Source organism: Ambystoma mexicanum, chromosome 2p, assembly GCF_040938575.1.
Source record: "Ambystoma mexicanum isolate Mex_15411 chromosome 2p, UKY_AmexF1_1, whole genome shotgun sequence".
NCBI lineage: Eukaryota > Metazoa > Chordata > Amphibia > Caudata > Ambystomatidae > Ambystoma > Ambystoma mexicanum.
The window spans coordinates 445,260,866-445,281,217 of NC_090923.1; the positions used below are offsets into that span (position 1 = coordinate 445,260,866).

The 20,352-nt window shown below is 45.0% G+C and overlaps 1 protein-coding gene across 3 annotated transcripts in view; it reads right to left on the reverse strand.

Annotated features, from left to right (window-relative positions):
* EOGT (EGF domain specific O-linked N-acetylglucosamine transferase) overlaps positions 1-20,352 on the reverse strand; it is a 728,283-nt gene that overhangs the window by 355,712 nt on the left and 352,219 nt on the right. For all 3 annotated transcript variants that reach the window (XM_069643797.1, XM_069643799.1, XM_069643798.1), the window contains 3 exons: positions 6,249-6,357; positions 6,078-6,172; positions 5,848-5,952 (listed from right to left, as the gene is read on the reverse strand). In XM_069643797.1, the coding sequence (XP_069499898.1) occupies positions 5,848-5,952; positions 6,078-6,172; positions 6,249-6,357 (309 nt within the window). The remainder of the gene's footprint in view (positions 1-5,847; positions 5,953-6,077; positions 6,173-6,248; positions 6,358-20,352) is intronic.

Below are 20,352 nucleotides of genomic sequence, written 5' to 3' on the forward strand. Positions count from 1 at the left end.
TTACTAGGAACTGGTGCTAGGGAAGTCCCTAAGGTGGTAAGCCCACTTCAATTTTTTCAAAATCAACAGAGGGTATATGCCTTTTATAATACACAGCGACTGTAAAATGTATTTGAAAATGAAAACACTACTTATTCACAAGTATTGACAGCAGCGATAGGACAGAAAATGATATTTGCTCCTAAAATATGAAGTCTATATTTCGGTAAATACAGATTGACCAATGACTAGGATGCTTTCGTCAACAATACAAAAATTGTTATGTCATTCATTACTGAACCTCCATCTGTCCATTTACAAAAAACTATCGCCAGGGCATACTCCGCAAGGGAAAGCGGGCACCATTTTACCTAAACTTCAGAAAGGAAACAATGATGTGGAACAGATGCCAATGAACTCTAACAAATACAGTAGGGATGTGGTCATGCTTTTAGGACAACACAATGAGAAAGAATGTTAGGAGATGGGATTACGAACGTAGGTGTCTGAAACCAGGTGTCATCCACTTGGTGCCCATGGCATGTCATTCTGCTCATGTGAAACCATGACCAAGATGTATTGTTTGTTTGTTTGTTTTATTATTTATAGCGCACGCCAGACCCGAGGGTATCAGGGCGCGGAGAAAGACAGGCAGGGTTCTCAGCTTGGTTACAGTGCTGTGCATATATACATTCAATAGGGCAGTAGTCAGAGGTATATGCAGAGTAAACGAAGAAGGCAAGTAATGTACAGAAAAGTAATAGGCCGGTGGAAAGAATACAGCAATAATAAACAGGTGGAAATAATATACAACATTAGAGACAGGATAAGAGTGTCCAAAGCCAAAGTTAACTATGTACAGTTGCCCTGGTCATGGAGGTCCATGAGAGGAACAGTGGTTAATGGTTGTTTTCTTTAAACCAATTGATGATATTCTGTCGAAAGTGAGCGTAAGTTTGGTTTGTTCTTAAGGCAGCCGGTAGGGAGTTCCACAGTTGGGCGTCTGACTGGGAAGCTACCCCCGCCCCTATTTTGGCTTGTTTCAATCTAGGTATTAAGAGGCTTGAGTTGGTCAGTCTTGTCGGGCGGTTAGTTAATTGTCTTGTGAATCTTTCAGTGAGGTAGTGCAGGGCGGCGTTATTGAGGCATTTATGGGTGGGAGAGGCTGTCTTTAGTCGAATTTTGTCATTTGTTGTGAGCCAGTTGTTCAGTCTCCTTTTCTCAGAGATGTGAACATTTTTTAGAGATACCCAGTGCCACTCTGAGGGCGTTGTTTTGAAGTGTCTGGATCTTATTGATGATTTGTTTGTTGGCGCCAAGATAAAGGGCATTGCAGAAGTCTAATCTTGACAGGATCAAGGCTCTCGCCAGTGTGATACAACTAGGAGTTCAGAGGAAGGGTTTAGCAGCTCTTATGAGCTTACATATGTAGGCCGTGGTAGAGGTCAGGTAGTTGGCCTGTTTGGAAAGGGAGAGGGTGGCGTCTAGATAAAAGCCCAGTGTTTTGACTTCTTTGGCAACTTTGATTATATTGCCAAAACTAGAGTATTTGAGGCTGAGTTTATTGATGTTGGTGGCATTACCAAGGATGAGTTCTGTTTTGTCATCATTCAGGCATAGACTGTAGGTGGCCATCCATGCCTGGATGATGAGGTACACGCCATTGACCAAGGCCAAATCCTTGTCATAATCGCCCGTCAACGGTAAGAGGATCAGAGAATCGTCTGCATAGTTAGAGTAGGTGATATCAAGACCATCGAGATCAAAAAGGGGCTTGGTGAATATGTTGTACATAGTAGCCGACACACAGGAGCACTGAGGTACTCCGCAGGTGATGGGAATGAGGTTGGCGGAGGCTGACTGCGAGAAGACCTGCATGGTCCTGTCTTTCAATAAGGATTGTACCCATTTGATAATAATAATAATAATAATAATAATAATAATAATAATTTGGCATTTATATAGCGCTACGAACCCTCAGGTATCTGAGCGCTGCTTATTATTACCCACGGTGTGTGGTGCTCATTTATCGACCTCGGAAGGATGAAACGCTGAGTTTGGCGCTGCCGGGATTCGAACCTGCGTTCGCAGGCTCTGCACTGATGTCAAAGCGAGCGCTCTACTCGCTGTGCCACTTGACCGGCAATATGATGGTGTCCTGAGAGAAATGTGCGGCCGAGTCCAAGTGATTACAGAGGACTTTGTGGTCAACCAAATCGAAGGCAGCCGACAGATCGAGCAGGAGCAATTAGGCGGTTTGGCCGTTGTCTCTGAGGGTGCCAATCTGTACCTTAAGATCGATCAATGCTGTTTCAGTCCCATGTTATGGTCTGAATCCCGACTGGCAGACTCCTAGTAGATGATGTTGTTCAAGATATTTTTGAACTTGGAGGTATTCTACCGTATCCAAGATTTTAAGCAGGAAGGGGACAGTGGTGATGGGCCTATAATTGGTGGGTAGGGAGGGGTTTAAGGATTGTATTTTGAGCAGCGGGAGTACCCAGGATTCTTTGAGATTGTTTGGGATGGTACCAGTGACGAATGATGCATTGATGAGCTTGGAGATAAAAGGGGATAAATCTCTAGCTGCATCTTTAATAATTTGGGCTGGGCAGTGGTCTCCTTGATAATTGGATGGCTTGAGCGTGAGGATGATTTTCTCAACCTCCAGGATGGAGACTTTTGTGAAGTTCGTTAGGGAGAATTTTCCAGAATGGCTAATTTCCCTTACCTACTGAGTCCCTCAGCAGCTTTGCTGGATTTCTAGGATTTATTGTTTTCACCTGGTAAGAGTGTGAGCCTTTTTCCCCACTCTTACATGTGTTTTGCTGTGTGTGTTTTACATTTATGTGTGTTCTTGGACTGTGGAGCATCACCTACTCCACAGGCATCATATTTTTACTGTGTGTTACACAGCACCCTCACTGCAGTGACACAGGGTTGTCTTTTAAACTTCCCAACTCAGACTCCATTTTCTAGGACTGACTACTGTCTCCCAGAAACATGTAAAGTTGCCATTAACTTTATTTAGTCTCTTTAATCCACAGACCCAGTACACCCCATCTTACATGGAGTATTGGAAAGGGTTAATACTTATCCCTTTTTGTCTGTTTATCTTGGAGCACTGTTTCGCTCCCTCTTCATCAAGACTTGGCTGGTGGCAGTGGTAACTACCCTGTTTTTTCTACCGCGGTTATCTTAAATAACCACAGTAGTGTTTTAGGCTATCTTGGTAGTCTGAAACGTAAACCCGCTAGACCATATACATTTTTATACAGTTCCGGCTGGGTTTAGTCGCCATTTCTTTTTGAAAATGTCTTTCTCGTGTTTTACTCGGGGCGCCACACCAGATTTGGTTCCTTTGTTCGCTGTCCTTTCGCTGGCTTCGCTTCTTACCAGAAGCCCTCCTTAAGGCGCCTGAAAGTCTGGGTAGGCAGGATATGAGGGAGGGATTTTAGGACCCCTGCAAAGGGTTCCCTTGGTAACCTAAGTCATACTCCTGTTTGATTGGCTAGGTGACTGTCCCGCCAGGACAACCACCCTGCTGTGTGATTGACAGCCAGGCTGTGTGAATGGGGGAAAACTACATAAAAAGCAGATCTCTGGGGCTGGAAAGGCAGAGTCGCCACTCGAACGAAAGAACCGATGAGGAGCTGACAGAAGAGGACCCCTGAAACGACTGAACCGCCCGGTGAAGCCCTGCTGCAGGTCCGAATCTTCAGACTCCAACGACAAGAGAAGATCCTCCAGGAATCTTCTTCCTCTGAGCTGGTGGGACCAACCAGTTTGCCCAAACCTCAAGCCAGGACTCACTCCTCTGGTCGAATTCGCTGTACAGAGCTACAGTGGGCCGGATAGCCAGGAAGGTCGGACCCTGCTTGGGTTTTAAGGAGCGCACCTTTTATTCGTTGCTTTGCTCTGCTGCTGGTTTCTTCCCTGGGTAGTGCAGGACCCTCCAGTCTTCCTACTTAATGTCAGTCCGACAGTCGCTTCAGGAACCGTGAGCCTGCAGGAACTACCAGGAACGTCCGCCTCAGCTACAGCTTCTTCTCCATTTAAAGGTACTGTTCAAATCCGGTTGTTCGTTTCGTCCAGCTGCGATGAAGGTGTGTGAAACCTTTCGCCAATCCGAGGGCTTTTCCTTCTCTTATCTTCTCTTTAAACTAACTTTTCTGCCGACCAACTTCGCCCGGAACTCTTGGCAAAGACTTAACTGCAAACTACCCTGAACTGTGTGATCTTGAGCAAAAAGATTTTTGTCCTATTGACTTTGGCCCTAAGCCTTTTTTATTTGATTCTATCATTGTAGTTCCTCTTTCTAGATTGCCCTGCTTACCTACCTGTTGGTGCTGCTCAATTTTAGTCCAACTTTGTTTTTCCCTCCCTTTTCAAATTGCTGGAGTGCCATTTTGGTTTTACTTAATTTTGAGTTCTAACTTGTCCAGAATCGGGAGTGGTGTGGTATATTGGTAACGTGATTTTTCAACTGTTTTTACTTTGTGAAATGTTTTAGAACTGATGTTTGTATTTGTATTTATTTTATTTGTATAGCGCAAACCAGGCCCAGAGGCTACCAGGTGCTTTAAACAAATGTATATTCTTTTACTCAGAAACCTCGAGTCAGTGTTTGTTTGAATCATAGTAATTGCTGTCCTTTGTGTAACTATTGATACTGCTCACTTATTCTTGAGATACGTCTGGCTGCTCAGCCATCGCTACAACTTTACTGTGTAGTACAGGCTTGTACCAAAAGTGAATTTGTACTGTCACTTGTAGTCTTAATTGTGTGTGGTGTTCCCAAAGGGTACTGCATATAATTCTGCCTAACAAAGTTGAAGCGATCGGAGGGTTTCGGGGTGAGTTTGGAGTTGCTATGTTGTTGTGCTAGGTTCTGGCGGTTGTTTTGCTTTTTGGCAATTTTGCCTTGTACGCTTGTTATTTTATCGGAGAGTGCTTTTTGAATGCTAGTGCAACAGTTTCTGTCCTTTACACAGGTGTCTGTGTCGGGTATGGGAGATTCGAGCTCTTTAAGAATTGTGAATAATTATTTTCTACTTGAATTGGCTTGTGAGATTATTTTGTCATAGATATTGTGTTTGGCTATTATAATTTCCTTCTTGTAGAGGGTGGATATATTGGTTAGATTAGCCCTATTGTCATCCGTTGGGCAATGCCTCCATATGCCTTTGTTTTTTCTCTTTTCTAATCTTAGTGATTTGAGGTGTGGGGTGAACCAGGTATTGAGGTGTTTTTTAGGTATGCATTTTCAGATTTATAGTGGGGCGATGGTGTCAAGGGCTGCAGTCATTATTTTGTTATATTCCTCGACCAAGGTGGAAGGGTCGGTAGAGTCCGGAAGAGAATTGAGAGTTGGTAGTATAAGAGGTATTCTTTTTTCAGCTGTGATGTTTTTTTTATTCCTAGTGGGAATAGAGGGCCAATGGATTGTTTTGGGGGGAAAGCATTGTGGCTTCTAGTGAGAAGGCTATGAGATGCTGGTTGGTCCAAGATTATGGGTTGGTGGATATAATGGTGGCTGTACAGTTATGGTCAGCAACCCAGTCAAGGGCTCTCCCTTTGTTGTGCGTAGGGGATGTTACTTTTTGGCTGTAGCCAATTTCAGTGAGAGAGACAGCAATGAGTTCTGCCTGCTGGTCTTTAGGGTCGTTGAATATGAATACATTTCGGTTTGTTAATACTTTTCTTTGAAATTTGGCTAGCAATGTACTAAAATATCTGTTAGAAACAATTAAACTTCAATTATTTTACTTTTTATTTTATTTAAAGCTATGACTAACATAGAAGCCTTTTGTACTATCATACGTAAAAACATACAACTATAAATATTTGTGATAAAAAAAACGGTACCAGGATTGCAGGGGACTTTTACGTTGATTTTGAACCGTTAGTGCTTGTATGTCAAGGCTACAATGACCCCCAATTTCATCCGTTTGAAAAAAATCTTCTTTAAATCTAAAACATAAAACAAAGAAAGCATTAATATCTTAAGCTCCACATTGATGCATAAAAGTAATATTTTATGTAAAGTAAGAGGTGATTCAATCATGGTCTAAATGTTGTACAAACCACATACTGACCTCTCATTGGTCCTCCTTGGTGATCTCAGATCCATGTACATGTTTGTTGCTCTGCAATGTTGAAGGTTGCTTGAACAAGCCAGAAATGAATCACCCTGCCAAAAAACAGTGTTAGCTTAAAGAAAAAAGAAAACTGACATGCATAACAAGCTGTGCGAGTTAATTGCCTACCATTGCCATAGGTCTGCACAGAACCTGCATTTCATCCAGTCTCGCTTTCACGTAACCAAAGTCAGCTTGTGTCCAGAACAGTTGATGAGCAGTCTCGAGATCATTTGCCCTAAAGTCAGAAAAATAATTTCTGTTTGTAAGAAACAGCATAATATTATGTAACTACATTAAAAGAGACATCAAATCACTTTCACACAGATTTGATCAAGCGCATCTCAGTTATTCTTCAGGCACCACTAAGTATGCTCCGGATGAAGGCTCGTCGATGTAGAAGTAGCAGTTACAAATATGGATTCCCATTGACAACTCCTAATTTGCAGCAAATATTTGTGAATCCTGCCCCACATTCCTAGATATTGCATCATAACACCATGATGGAAATTCTATTTTCCAGACCTGTAGCATAAAAATCATACTCTATAGTTTTGTGCTTTTCGACAATCATGAATTAGCATACCTCCTCTTTCCTGTACTTCTCAAAGGTACAATTGATAGACATACTTTATTATATTGTTCATATCATTGCATTTGCACTATGTGCATGTCAAACCTAGCCTTATAAAAGGGGCAATCTAAAGATTTCCTACGATTACTGCTTGCTTCAGAGACCTTTCTGCACTGTAACATGCAGTCACAGGTTTGAATCATGGCAGGGCTAGCACACGCCTTCATCTTTCCAAGATTGATAAACTGAGCGCCATTGAGATAACGTTGCTATGTATTTTTACAACAGGGAGAATTCTCCCCTGCTGTAATAAAGTACTATTCATGTATTAACTCTGACAATATAAATGTGTGTGATGAAGTCTCAACGCAAGAACCAGATTAGAGCATTTATCAATGGAAACAAAGATATTCGGGTTGAACACAAACCAAAAATGATCATGCCTTTTACAATAATATACCCCAATAATAACCCAGTTGACATAATGTATTACTAGTTGTTGCGGTCAGTGCACTGACAATACGCTCAAATGAGGCTCAAATAACAGTTACAACAGGTGTGAAACAATGTGCTCAAGAAAGTTTCACCCAATGGACATCATGCTTGACTAGGCAGCTGTCTACTTCTCTGACCACCCTTTATCCATCTCATGGGCCTGTAAGAGTGTGTATTGAGAAGGATCACTCTTGACACGGGATGTGAACGTAATAACTTTTATTAAACTTGGAGTCCGTAACGTTTTCTTCAGGCTTTAACAATTTTGTGGGGGTGAGGTGAGAAGTTGGGACTTCCCTCGATGTTAAATGTCCCAGTACGTGTGGCAGGTCCTTCACCCCGGAGGTTATGTCTTTTCGGTGACCTGAATCTCACCGGGTACCACAAAGAGAGAATAGATAGTATAAATGTCCTTAACTAGTTAGGGTCAGTGTTGTTCCCCAGCAACGACAATTGCTCCCTTAAAAGTCTACGACCCTCCTTTACATCTTGAGACCTCTTCGCCTTCTATTTTTTTCTCTTTGCCAATGTCCTTGCCTCTCTTGTTTAAACAGGTCTCTCCTCACAATTCAGACTCCTCTTGTTAACGTTTCTTTTCTAAATAGTCCTCTACCCTTTATATAACAGTTCGGGCACATGTCACAGTCCTCACCTCCTTTAGGTTCTCCGCCTCCGCAGCGCTGTCGATGGAGCCAGGCCTCCTCCTCTTCGCCCTTCTCTCCTTGATTCGGGAAGATCGACTATCCCTCTAGGTCCTCGTTCGCTCCACGGCCTGCTTGTATCTTCAGCTTCTCCTTGATGTAACGAACCTCCCCTGTCTGATGGGCGCCGTCGCGTCCGCCAACTTCGTGTAGGACTCCGCCGTCCCCGACAGGCCGGAGTGCAGGAGTGAACAGCGCTCAGCTGTTGGACGGAGCAACTGGGAGATACAGCTGACTGTCAGCGTCGGCTTCGTTCTTCAGCCTCTAAACCCAGGACTTCTCGGCGACGGTTCTCTTCCTAATAAGACTAAAAACTTTAACCCTTTTTCCTTAAAACATGCTCAACCGGAGCTTCCAACTTTTATATTGTCTCTTCCTAATAGGCCCATTCATACGCGGCCGTTTCCTCCTGCCGGTCTCCTTCCTCTTCACCGCTTTCAACCCCCTGCAGAGCCCAACCGCAAAACAAAAACAAAACAAAACATCATCCATCCACAGGATTGTTTCAAGAAAAGCACCCTTTCTTTTCCTGTTCTTTCCTCATTGGAGCATAGATCTGACTTTTCTTAGAAGACCCTCCCATCGCCACATCATCTCCTGCTGACATCACAATCCCCTCAGCTTTCCTGCCTGGAAGAGCCTCCCATCGCCACATCATCTCCTGCTGACATCACAATCCCCTCAGCTTTCCTGCCTTCCTGAATGACTGCACCTTCAGTTGATTGGCTCTGATCAATGCTCTGATCTGTACCTTTCTCTCTTAAACTGTCACATTTCCCCTCCCTTAAGCCCTTACGCTCGGGAAGGGCATGTAATCTAGACAGGAAGTCTGCTTGAGACATCTTGCTCCCAGATTGGTGAACAGTCTGGAACGAATAAGGCTGCAACGACAGGAACCACCTCAGCACCCGTGGGTTGGTTTCTTTGTTTCGAGACAACCAGACTAGCGGCGCATGATCTGTAACTAGTGTGAACTTCCGGCCCAGTAAATAATATCTCAAAGAGTCTATTGCCCATTTTACTGCAAGGCATTCTTTTTCTATCGTTGCATATTTCATTTCATGTGGCATCAATTTCCTGCTAATAAACAGAATGGGTCGCTCGTCTAGCCCTCTGTTCTGAAAGAGAACGGCTCCTATGCCTGTTCCCGATGCGTCTGTATGCAGATAAAAAGGCATCTTAAAATCGGGGCAGTGAAGAATAGCTTTGTTCGATAGAGCGTTCTTGAGGGCCATAAATGCTCCTTCAGTTTCAGGATTCCTCCACTCTCTTTTTGGTGGTGCATCAGATTTTAATAAATTTGTTAAGGGTGTTGCAAGCGTTGAGAAGTGGGGTATGAACCTACGGTAGTAACCCACAAATCCTAGAAATGCTCTAATCTGTCTTGTGTTTGCTGGGAACTGTACTTGCTGGATGGCTTCTACTTTCTCTTGTTGCGGACTGATGGTTCCTTGTCCCACATAATAACCCAGATATTTGGTATGTGAGTTTGCCATATTTGTCTTCTTTGGATTTATGTGTAAGCCCGCTCCCTTCAGGCTCCGAAAGACTGCCCCCAAATGTTTTAGGTGATCGGCCCAGGTTTGGCTATAAACCACAATATCGTCCAAATAGGCTCCCACATAACCTTCATGGCCCTTAATTAGGTGATTCATTAACCTTTGGAAAGTGGCAGGGGCCCCGTGTAAACCAAAAGGGAGAACGGTAAATTGAAACAAGCCGCTGGGTGTAGCGAAAGCAGTCTTTTCCTTGTCTTCGGGATGCAAAGGAATCTGCCAGTAACCTTTGGTTAGATCGATTGTTGTCAGGAACTTTGCTTCACCCAATTTCTCTAGGAGGTCATCGATCCTTGGCATTGGATATGCATCAAATTTGGACACCTCGTTCAACCTCCGAAAATCCATGCAAAACCGAATGCTCCCGTCTGACTTCGGAACCATCACCAGAGGAGAACACCAGTGTTATGTACAAAGGGAGGCTTTCACATAACCAGTAGTTTAAAGGTAAAGAACCTTTTATTTGTAAGTTGATGACATAAAACGACCCCCAGCAGGAGGAGTACAATCTTCCCACTAAGGCCCTGCTTCTTCACTGGCTCTCCTTGGAACCCTGCTACATAAGATGCAGTTCTATGTTCTATAGTATCTAAGTGACAATAGACATAGTGAAGGAAATATTATACACTCATGGTTTAACAGGTAAACATTGGAAACACTGCACATCCTAACACCTCTCCTCCTTAAACATAACAAGTAACTGTGTGGGTTAGGACCCACTAAAATTGAAACCTGTAAAACAAATATTATACACTCGTGGTTTAACAGGTAATACATTGGATGCGCTGCAAGTCCTGGCACAAATCAAGAGCATAGATATAGGACATCTAGTGGTTGATTAGGTAGAGTCACAAGAAAGTCCCTGTCTCCAACTAACTGAAGACAAATTAACATTGAAACGGAAAAGCCACCCTTTCCTTATTCCAAATAGCTCCTCCTTTGACCAACACTGATGAACCCAAGTCTTTCACAACTTGCTTGGGTTCAGAAAACAACGAGGCTCCTTTACGAACTTTGGTGGGGAGCTTGACTTTAATCCAATCACCCTCTTTGACCTTGAGTTCCCTACAACAATTCTTCTGATCATACCTCTCCTTGGATCTAACTCCAGCTTCAAAAATTCTCCTTTTTACACTCTCTAGATCCACATCCACCATTTTTGATTTGCCCATCCAACCTGGACATAAATGAGTATTTGGTTTTCTTCCTCTCAAGATCTCAAATGGACTCACGCCTGTGACACTATGGGTAGTTAGCCTATACTGGAACGTGCGTTCCATCACTGTTCTCACCCTATCTCCTCCAGTAGCCACCGCTATCCTAATAGCCTCCATCAGAGTCCTATTAAATCGTTCCACACACCCATTACTCTGGGGATGATATAAAGAAGTATTCACCTGCTCAATCCCATGATTCTCTAAGAATTATTTAAACTCTCTGGAAACAAGTTGGGTCCCATTGTCAGACAAACACTTTCTTGGAAACCCTTCTCTCCAAAACAGTTGTTCCAAAAATCTGATTATACTACTACTGGATATGTCCTTGAGTACACATACCTCCGGCCATTTTGATAATAAATCCATGACTACTAATAGGTAGCTATCTCTGCCACCACCAATATTAAATGGACCGAGGAGATCCAACGCAATTTCGTCCCAAGGGACACGCGGGGACTCCCTCACTACCATGGGAACTTTTTGCACTTTCAAGCCTTTGTTTCCCTCAATACATTCCACACAGTCTTTGACTTGTTCCTCTATGTCCTTGTCGATACCAGGCCACCAAAATTCAGACCTCACAAGTCCCTTCGTCCTGGCCAGACCTAAATGCCCAACATGGGCCAACTCCAAAACAGACTTCCTCATACCGACTGGCACAACCATCTGGTGACCCTTGTATAAATAACCATCCTGAATCCATAGCTCCTCCCTCACTTTGGCAAAACCATTCATCTCGCCCCTGTGGCTCTTAATTTTACCTTCTGCAACCAGAGTAAATACTCCTTGATATACAACATCCTCCGTGCAAGACACATCCCACTCACTTTTCTTTAATGTTTCATGCACCTGGAATATTTCTGCACTCTCCTCTGAACTTGTAAAGTCACTATCGTCAGAAATTTCCCTCTGGACAGATCTAGACAAGGCGTCTGCAACCACATTAACCTCCCCCTTTACGTGGAGCATGGTATACTGTAACCCTTGCAATGCCGTGACCCATTTCATAATGCGTCTTGACACTCCCTCCAAACCACCTTTCGTAAAAATTCCAACCAAGGGTTTATGGTCAGTGCAAATGGTGAAACTCCTCCCCCACAAGAATCTTTTAAATTTCTCGACACCCCAAACGCATGCTAGAGCCTCCTTCTCAATAACTGAATATCTAGATTCTGGGCCCTTCAAAGACCTGGACGCAAAAGCCACAGTCTGTAAACCTGTCTGATCCTCCTGCATCAGAACAGCCCCAACACCATAATCACTGGCATCAACAAAAAGCAATGTGGGTTTACTTTCCTCAAATATTTTCAAAATGGGAGCATTGACAATAGCCTCTTTTATCATCAAAAATTCTTTCTTGCACCGGTCACACCATTTAAAAACGACTCCCTTGCGAGTGAGAAATCTCATATTCCTCGACATTTCTGCTAACCCCTTGACAAATTTGCCGTAAAACTCCACCAGTCCCAAAAATGATAGTATGTCCCCTTTAGACTTAGGCTCCTCCATTCTTTTTATGGCCTCAATAGCCTCCTCCTTGGGTCTAACCCCTTCCCCAGTGATCTCATGACCCAGGTACACCACTTTGTTGGCTTTAAAAGTACATTTTTCCAAGGCAACGGTGAGGCCTGCCTCCTTCAAAATATCCAAAACTCTTTTCAAACGAACATCATGCTCCTTCTCATCGCTCCCACATACAAGAACATCATCCTGATAACACATCACCCCTTTTTCACCCCCAAGTAATTTATGCATAATACTCTGAAACACACTTGCGGCTGAGACCAAACCAAATGGCATGCGAACACACCTGAACAATCCAATCGGGGTGATGAAGGCGGTGAGATCCCTGGAATTAGGGTGCAATTCAACCTGATGGTAGGCCGATTTAAGATCTAGTATGGAGAACACTTTTGACCCAGCTACTCCCACCATCAAATCATCTATTCGGGGAAGAGGAAACCTGTCTGCCACAACCATGCTGTTTAGATGTCTAAGATCTATACAGAGCCTCAAAGACCCGTTGCCTTTTCTGACTACAACTATAGGACTGACCCATTCAGATGCTTCTATCTTTTCAATGACACCATCTCTTTCCATTCTCTTGAGTTCTTCCTCTACATCTCCTCTAAGAGCAAGAGGAATAGTTTGCAGTTTTGCAATCTTAGGTACAGCTCCTTTCTTTAGGCGAATTACATGTACAAAGCCCTTAAGACACCCCAATTTCCCAGATAACGTGGTTTGCATCTCTGTGGGCTCTCCTCCCGCAACAGACATTACCTGCTCGGGATGACTTGCCTCAAGCCTTATCTTCAATTCAGCTTGATCACTCCATGACAACAATTCACCCCCTCTGTTGGTAACATACACATAACCTTTGGCCTTCCTGTCCTTAAACTGTAATTCAGCATCAAAGCAACCTATAATATCTATGGGAACATCTCCATAAGCATTTGCTTTAACAGTATTTTCCCACAGAGTACAACTATCGAATTTGTTCCTCCACACTTCCACACTTATCAAGGTGTAGTCAGCACCACTATCCATTAGCATGCGTACTGGTACACCTCGAATTACAACCTCAGCATAAGGTTTCTGCGTTTTCACTCTGCCATTGACAGCATTCACTGTAAATACCACTTCTCTGCCATCCTCACAATATGACTCATCTTCATAACTTGCACTTATTTCATGCACTTGATTTGACCCAGCATTAAAATTTCTACAACATCGGGCAATGTGCCCTCTCACACCACACTCATTGCATATGATATGAATAGCAAAGCAATCCTTATCCGAGGCTATATGCGACAAGCTTCCACATCTAAAGCATCGTCTCCCTGGAAAACCTCTGGATTGTCCTGAATCCCTAACCATCTTGAAAGAATTCATGTCTTTGGGAATCCCTCTGCTATCTTTTGCAGGAACCCATTGACGCCATCCTCTGCCAGTTGCCGGTCTGTTCTCTTCGCTCCTTTTAGCATTCTGCGAGGCGCGTCTTGGATTCCACGTACTCTGCCTCTGAACAACCTTTGACACCTTCAGCACTGAACCCTGACTCTCATCCAACTTGGGTTTACCATTGTTCACAGTATCCGATTGAAGAACTTCAATGCACTTATCTGTGTGTTCCACCATTTTCGCTATCTCAATTGCTCGATCCAAAGTGGGGTTCCTCTCTTTCCATAGTTCTTTCCTAATACTGTCATTGGAACATTTAATCATTAGCTGGTCTCTCAAGTGCTCATCCTGGCAGTGAGTGAATTTGCATTTCACTGCTAAGCCCCTTAAAGCCGTGACAAAATCCTCGATACTTTCCCCATTCTTCTGCTCTCTCGTGGCAAATTTATATCTTTCCAATATAATGTTCTCCTCCACTCTAAAATGCCTGTCCAGTTTGGCTAATGTCCTTTCATATGGACCAGCATCCAAAATGTCAGAAGGCTCCGGCAATCTCTTTAAGACCTCTTGGCCTGCAGTTCCCAAACAGTGAAATAGCAATGCCTCCTTGCGCTCATTGGAGTAGTTGGCACCAAACACTGCTAAGGCATATTTGCTGAATCCTTCCTTCCAGTCTTCCCATCTAACCCTGGGTTCACCTGGCACTGCCAGAAAAAACACAGGAGCAGGCACATTTGCCATGTCTCAAAGTTGCAGAATAGAATAACAAGCTTGCAATTCTGGTTTAACCAAAAGAGCTCCCACCCACACAGGTAGGTGACACTAATTAAAAGATAGCTGCTTGGTTATCTACTCACCCTGGAGCGCCTCACCAGGGTCATCGGCGGCGACTCCTTTCTCAACCTTGCTCAGCGTGGGGCCAGGGTGTCCAATGGCCGCTCGGAAAACACACAACCCAAAATCCAATTATAAAAGTGCCAAAGCCGTGTCTTTGCCAGCCCAGTCTCCACAAGTTCAACAAAATTGCAGGGGTCCAATTCCAGCTCCCACGGACCACGGAGACTCCAGGGGTTTTCCTCTGGCGCTAGCAATGTCCCTCCGGTGGATGCCACACACTGGATGTCAGGCCGTCAATAATCCACTGAAAAAGGCCCTCCCTCAGGCAAGTCAGGCTGGCTCCGCTCCACAGCCAGCACACTAGATCTGTAGAAAAGGCGCTGGGGGTCGTCCTCGGGGTCCCAGTCAAAATCCTCGTCGCCAAATGTTATGTACAAAGGGAGGCTTTCACATAACCAGTAGTTTAAAGGTAAAGAACCTTTTATTTGTAAGTTGATGACATAAAACGACCCCCAGCAGGAGGAGTACAATCTTCCCACTAAGGCCCTGCTTCTTCACTGGCTCTCCTTGGAACCCTGCTACATAAGATGCAGTTCTATGTTCTATAGTATCTAAGTGACAATAGACATAGTGAAGGAAATATTATACACTCATGGTTTAACAGGTAAACATTGGAAACACTGCACATCCTAACAACCAGTCACTATGGGAAGGCTCCACAACCCCTAGCCGAAGCATCTCTTGAACTTCTTTCTCCACAGCTTGTAATCTGGCCTCTGGTAATCTATACGGTCTTATTCGTACTCTGACACCCGGATCAGTCTGAATGCGATGGCAAGTTAATGTCGTTCTCCCGGGCACTGAGGAAAACAAATCGGCATGTAGATCCAGCAACTCGGCCAGTTCCTTTTTTTGATAAGGGTCTAGCTGTGAGTTTATGTTTAAAGCCTCCCTACCGACTGTTTTCTCTGAAGTCGGTAGATATTCTGTTGTCCCTTCTTCCACATTTATCATGGCAATCATCCCATCTGGTTCTACCCACTTCTTTAACAAGTTGACGTGGTAGGTCTGAAGAGGGATTTTATTATCAGTTTGGCGTACCTTATAAGTCACTGGTCCTAGTACCTTCTCCACCGTGTACGGGCCCCTCCACGACGCTAACATTTTGTTTTCAGAGGTAGGAAGAAGCACAAGGACCTGTTCCCCAACTTGGAAGGTACGCAACCTTGACTTCTGATTATAATACTGTTCTTGCTTCCGCACAGCTTGCTGCAGATTCTCCCGGGCCACAGCTTGGAGCTTCTCCACTCTTGACTTTAACTCTGAGGCGTATTCCGTTAGGGTAACCTCTGGGTGAGCTTGCTCCTCCCATCCTTCTTTTAGAATATCTAAGAGAGTCCTCACTGGTCTTCCGAACAAGAGTTCGAACGGGGCATAACCCGTTGAGGACTGAGGCGTATTCCTCAATGTCATTAAAACCCATGGTAACAGCCTATCCCAATTTCGCTCTTCAGGTTGTACAGTCTTCCTCAACATCTGCTTTATGGTCTGGTTGTATCTCAGGTGGGCTGTTCTAAGTTGTTGTATGTGTAAAGTTTCGCATACTTGCCTTAACACAGCCGACATGAAGTTGCTGCCTCTGTCGGTAACTATCTCCTTAGGAATACCCACTCTTGCTATAAATGGAACGAGGACATCACATATCTGTTGCGCAGAGGTGGAACGCAATGGAAAAGCTTCGGGGTACCTGGTCGCATAGTCAACGACGACTAGCAGATATTTGTGACCTCTACTGGTGGGATCCAAGGGACCGACGATGTCCATTCCTATTCGTTGAAAGGGTTCTAAAATTAGTGGCATTGACTGTATAGGCGCCTTGCTTACATTTGCTCGATTCTTTTTTTGGCATTCCGAACACTGTTGGCAGAACCGGGCTACTTGACCATAAACCCCCGGCCAAAAAAATCTCGCTAAAATCTTTTGTGTGGTCTTTTCTACTCCTAGATGACCTTCCCCTATCTGTAGATGGGCGACCTCCAGAACAGTCCGGTAATATTTGTTGGGTATCAACAATTGTCGAAGAGATTCTTGGTTCGGCCATGTTGTCTCTCTATAGTATAACCCATTCTCCTTAATAAAATGGGGAGTCTTTCCACTCGTACCTAGTCGTATTGAGTCTCTCGCATGTTTCAGGAGGGGGTCGAGTTCTTGGGCCATACGAAAGCTATCGCCTCCTTCATCTATTTTCCAGTCTATGGCGACAGGGCACATGTTCTTCGTGATCCAGGCTTGTTTTTCTATCCTTCTCTGATTTTTACTTTTTCTCCTCTTATTGTCTCGGGATATCACTTCTTGGTTATAGAAAGGGGCCTCCTTTAGCCACTGACTCTCAATCTTTCTAATAAGTCGTGGTAGATCAGGCACATCAGAGCCAACTAACAAGGGTTCCGGCAGCGTGGGCATTATTGCTGCCTTCACAGAATCTCTTTGACTGGGTACCTTTTAACATCCCCATGCACACATCTGATGGATATTCTTTTGTTCAACCCCTCGACTCCACCTACCAGTTCAGGGATCACCGCTGTCTGAAGACTTCCTGAATCTAGCATGGCTCTGGTAGGTCGACCCTCGACCTCGGCTTCACATACATAAGGATACGTGGTCTTCCGGCTTGGAGTAGCTTCATACTGGTTGACCTCCTTGGTTGCCTCGGGAACTCCTACCTCCATCGGTTCTGCTTTAACCCTCCTCGGACACAGCCTGGCTAAGTGACCCCAATCGCCGCACTCAAAGCATTGCGGTCCTTTGGCGCTGAGGCTCGGTGGTCTGGAGAGCTGGGAGGTCAACTGGTTTTCACTAATAGGCCGAAATCGTCCTCCTTCCGAGTCAGTTTTTTTAAGCATTGAATTTGGCCATCGAGAGGTGGGCATAGGTCGGATGGCCATACCGGTGTGACTTCCTCCGGCCCTAGGAGTGGAAGGGTAAACCATTAGCTTCGCTTGACCGGCCTTCTGGTATGCAGAAGCGATATTGACTGCCTCAACCAGAGTGGGCCTATGATGTTGCCTCACCCATCTCTGCATTGGGACTGGCAAAGCCTCGACAAACTGCTCCATTATGACCTTCTCGGCTACTTCATGAGCTGTCGAGGTTGTTATTTGCATCCATTTTTCCCCTAATTCCTTTATCCGGTAAAACAGCTGTTGAGGTGTCTCCTCCGCCAGGAGTTTAGCCTCACGAAACTTGATTCTGTAGGCTTCGTCGTCATGCCCGAGCCGCTCAAGGACCACCCGTTTCATATCGGCATAGGCTGTGTCCCCGGCTGGGTTAGCGGCCTGGTATGCGCTTTGCATCTCTCCGGTCATAAGTGGTGCGATGTAATGGCACCACCTCTCGGCAGGCCATTGAGCATTCCTGGCGACTCTCTCAAAATTGACAAAGAAATGGGCGGGGTCTTCAACACTGGAGAATTTCTGAAGGACTGATGTAGGGACAGGTGTGTGAATTCTCATGTTGGTGGCCTCCAGCAACTGGGCCTGCTGTACCTGTAGCGCTTGTTGGAAAGTTTGTCGATCAGCTTGGGCCTGTTGGCTTTGAATTTGCAGGGCCTGCTGTAACAACTGTTGGCCCTCAGTCAGGGTCTTGATTAGTTCTTCCATCGTCTCCGTGTTCCGATAAATCCCACTTCTGACACCAAGATGTAAGAGTGTGTATTGAGAAGGATCACTCTTGACACGGGATGTGAACGTAATAACTTTTATTAAACTTGGAGTCCGTAACGTTTTCTTCAGGCTTTAACAATTTTGTGGGGGTGAGGTGAGAAGTTGGGACTTCCCTCGATGTTAAATGTCCCAGTACGTGTGGCAGGTCCTTCACCCCGGAGGTTATGTCTTTTCGGTGACCTGAATCTAACCGGGTACCACAAAGAGAGAATAGATAGTATAAATGTCCTTAACTAGTTAGGGTCAGTGTTGTTCCCCAGCAACGACAATTGCTCCCTTAAAAGTCTACGACCCTCCTTTACATCTTGAGACCTCTTCGCCTTCTATTTTTTTCTCTTTGCCAATGTCCTTGCCTCTCTTGTTTAAACAGGTCTCTCCTCACAATTCAGACTCCTCTTGTTAACGTTTCTTTTCTAAATAGTCCTCTACCCTTTATATAACAGTTCGGGCACATGTCACAGTCCTCACCTCCTTTAGGTTCTCCGCCTCCGCAGCGCTGTCGATGGAGCCAGGCCTCCTCCTCTTCGCCCTTCTCTCCTTGATTCGGGAAGATCGACTATCCCTCTAGGTCCTCGTTCGCTCCACGGCCTGCTTGTATCTTCAGCTTCTCCTTGATGTAACGAACCTCCCCTGTCTGATGGGCGCCGTCGCGTCCGCCAACTTCGTGTAGGACTCCGCCGTCCCCGACAGGCCGGAGTGCAGGAGTGAACAGCGCTCAGCTGTTGGACGGAGCAACTGGGAGATACAGCTGACTGTCAGCGTCGGCTTCGTTCTTCAGCCTCTAAACCCAGGACTTCTCGGCGACGGTTCTCTTCCTAATAAGACTAAAAACTTTAACCCTTTTTCCTTAAAACATGCTCAACCGGAGCTTCCAACGTTTATATTGTCTCTTCCTAATAGGCCCATTCATACGCGGCCGTTTCCTCCTGCCGGTCTCCTTCCTCTTCACCGCTTTCAACCCCCTGCAGAGCCCAACCGCAAAACAAAAACAAAACAAAACAAAACATCATCCATCCACAGGATTGTTTCAAGAAAAGCACCCTTTCTTTTCCTGTTCTTTCCTCATTGGAGCATAGATCTGACTTTTCTTAGAAGACCCTCCCATCGCCACATCATCTCCTGCTGACATCACAATCCCCTCAGCTTTCCTGCCTTCCTGAATGACTGCACCTTCAGTTGATTGGCTCTGATCAATGCTCTGATCTGTACCTTTCTCTCTTAAACTGTCACAGGGCCTCCAACAAATCCTTCCCTACACCCATATTAGTCATGGTTTATGAAGGCTCAGTTTTGCCCACTTCCTTTTGCCCCCCATTCCTCCTTCCCCCTGCACTGTGGGACTGTCACTGTATCCCTACAGCCCCCTTCCTAGCACTTGCTCTGCACTTACCTCGCACTTGCCACCAGCTGGCCCTTTTATTTATTATTTATTATTTTATTATGCTACTTACCGTGTACTGCACTTTCCCCCCCTCCTCCTCCCCCTGCACTTTCTCCTTTTCCCCTTACCTCTGCACTTGCCCGATCTGAATGACACCTGGCCTAGTAGGATCGTTTGTCTGTCTTCCCCTTGTTTCCCTCCCTCCCTGCCTCGTCGCGCCTTGAAACACTTGTGTATAGGCGCGTTACAAATACCATATCATATCATATCATATACCTTAAATCTAGGCAATCTCATTATTTCCTTAAGTTTCCAATATCACTGTCACATTTGGGCATAGCCGCGTGCAGCGCGCCTTTCACCTAAACAAAGGTAGGCTTATGGAAAAGCCCATTCAGGGATATTATTCACTTTGGAAGCGTTGGTAGCTGCCATGGCAACGCATTCCGATGTTCCGTTGTTCACGTCACAGGAGGTCACGTTTCGGTCAGCTGACCAGTGTGAGAGACATGCCTCGGTGATGCGTGTTATAACGAACCTTTCCCCATGGAACGCTGCTTCTGTTTACAGCGTTATTCACTACTGTTTTCTGGTGCCTTACCTTCATTCTTGACCTTGGCTTGTCCTAGGAATCCCAACCGTCAAGTGAATTTGTCTTGCTGATTTCCTATTGCCGAACTCGGACCTCCCCCTGGACTGCCTCTTGGTTTCGTTTTGGATCCTCCATTGCCAGCTCATTGCCGACCTCGTAACTCCTCCTCTGACTGCTTCCCGATTCCGATACCTCCACCACCGTGTTGAGTCTTTTCAACACGTCTTGTCTTTCGCTTCATTTCTCATTGCTCGGCG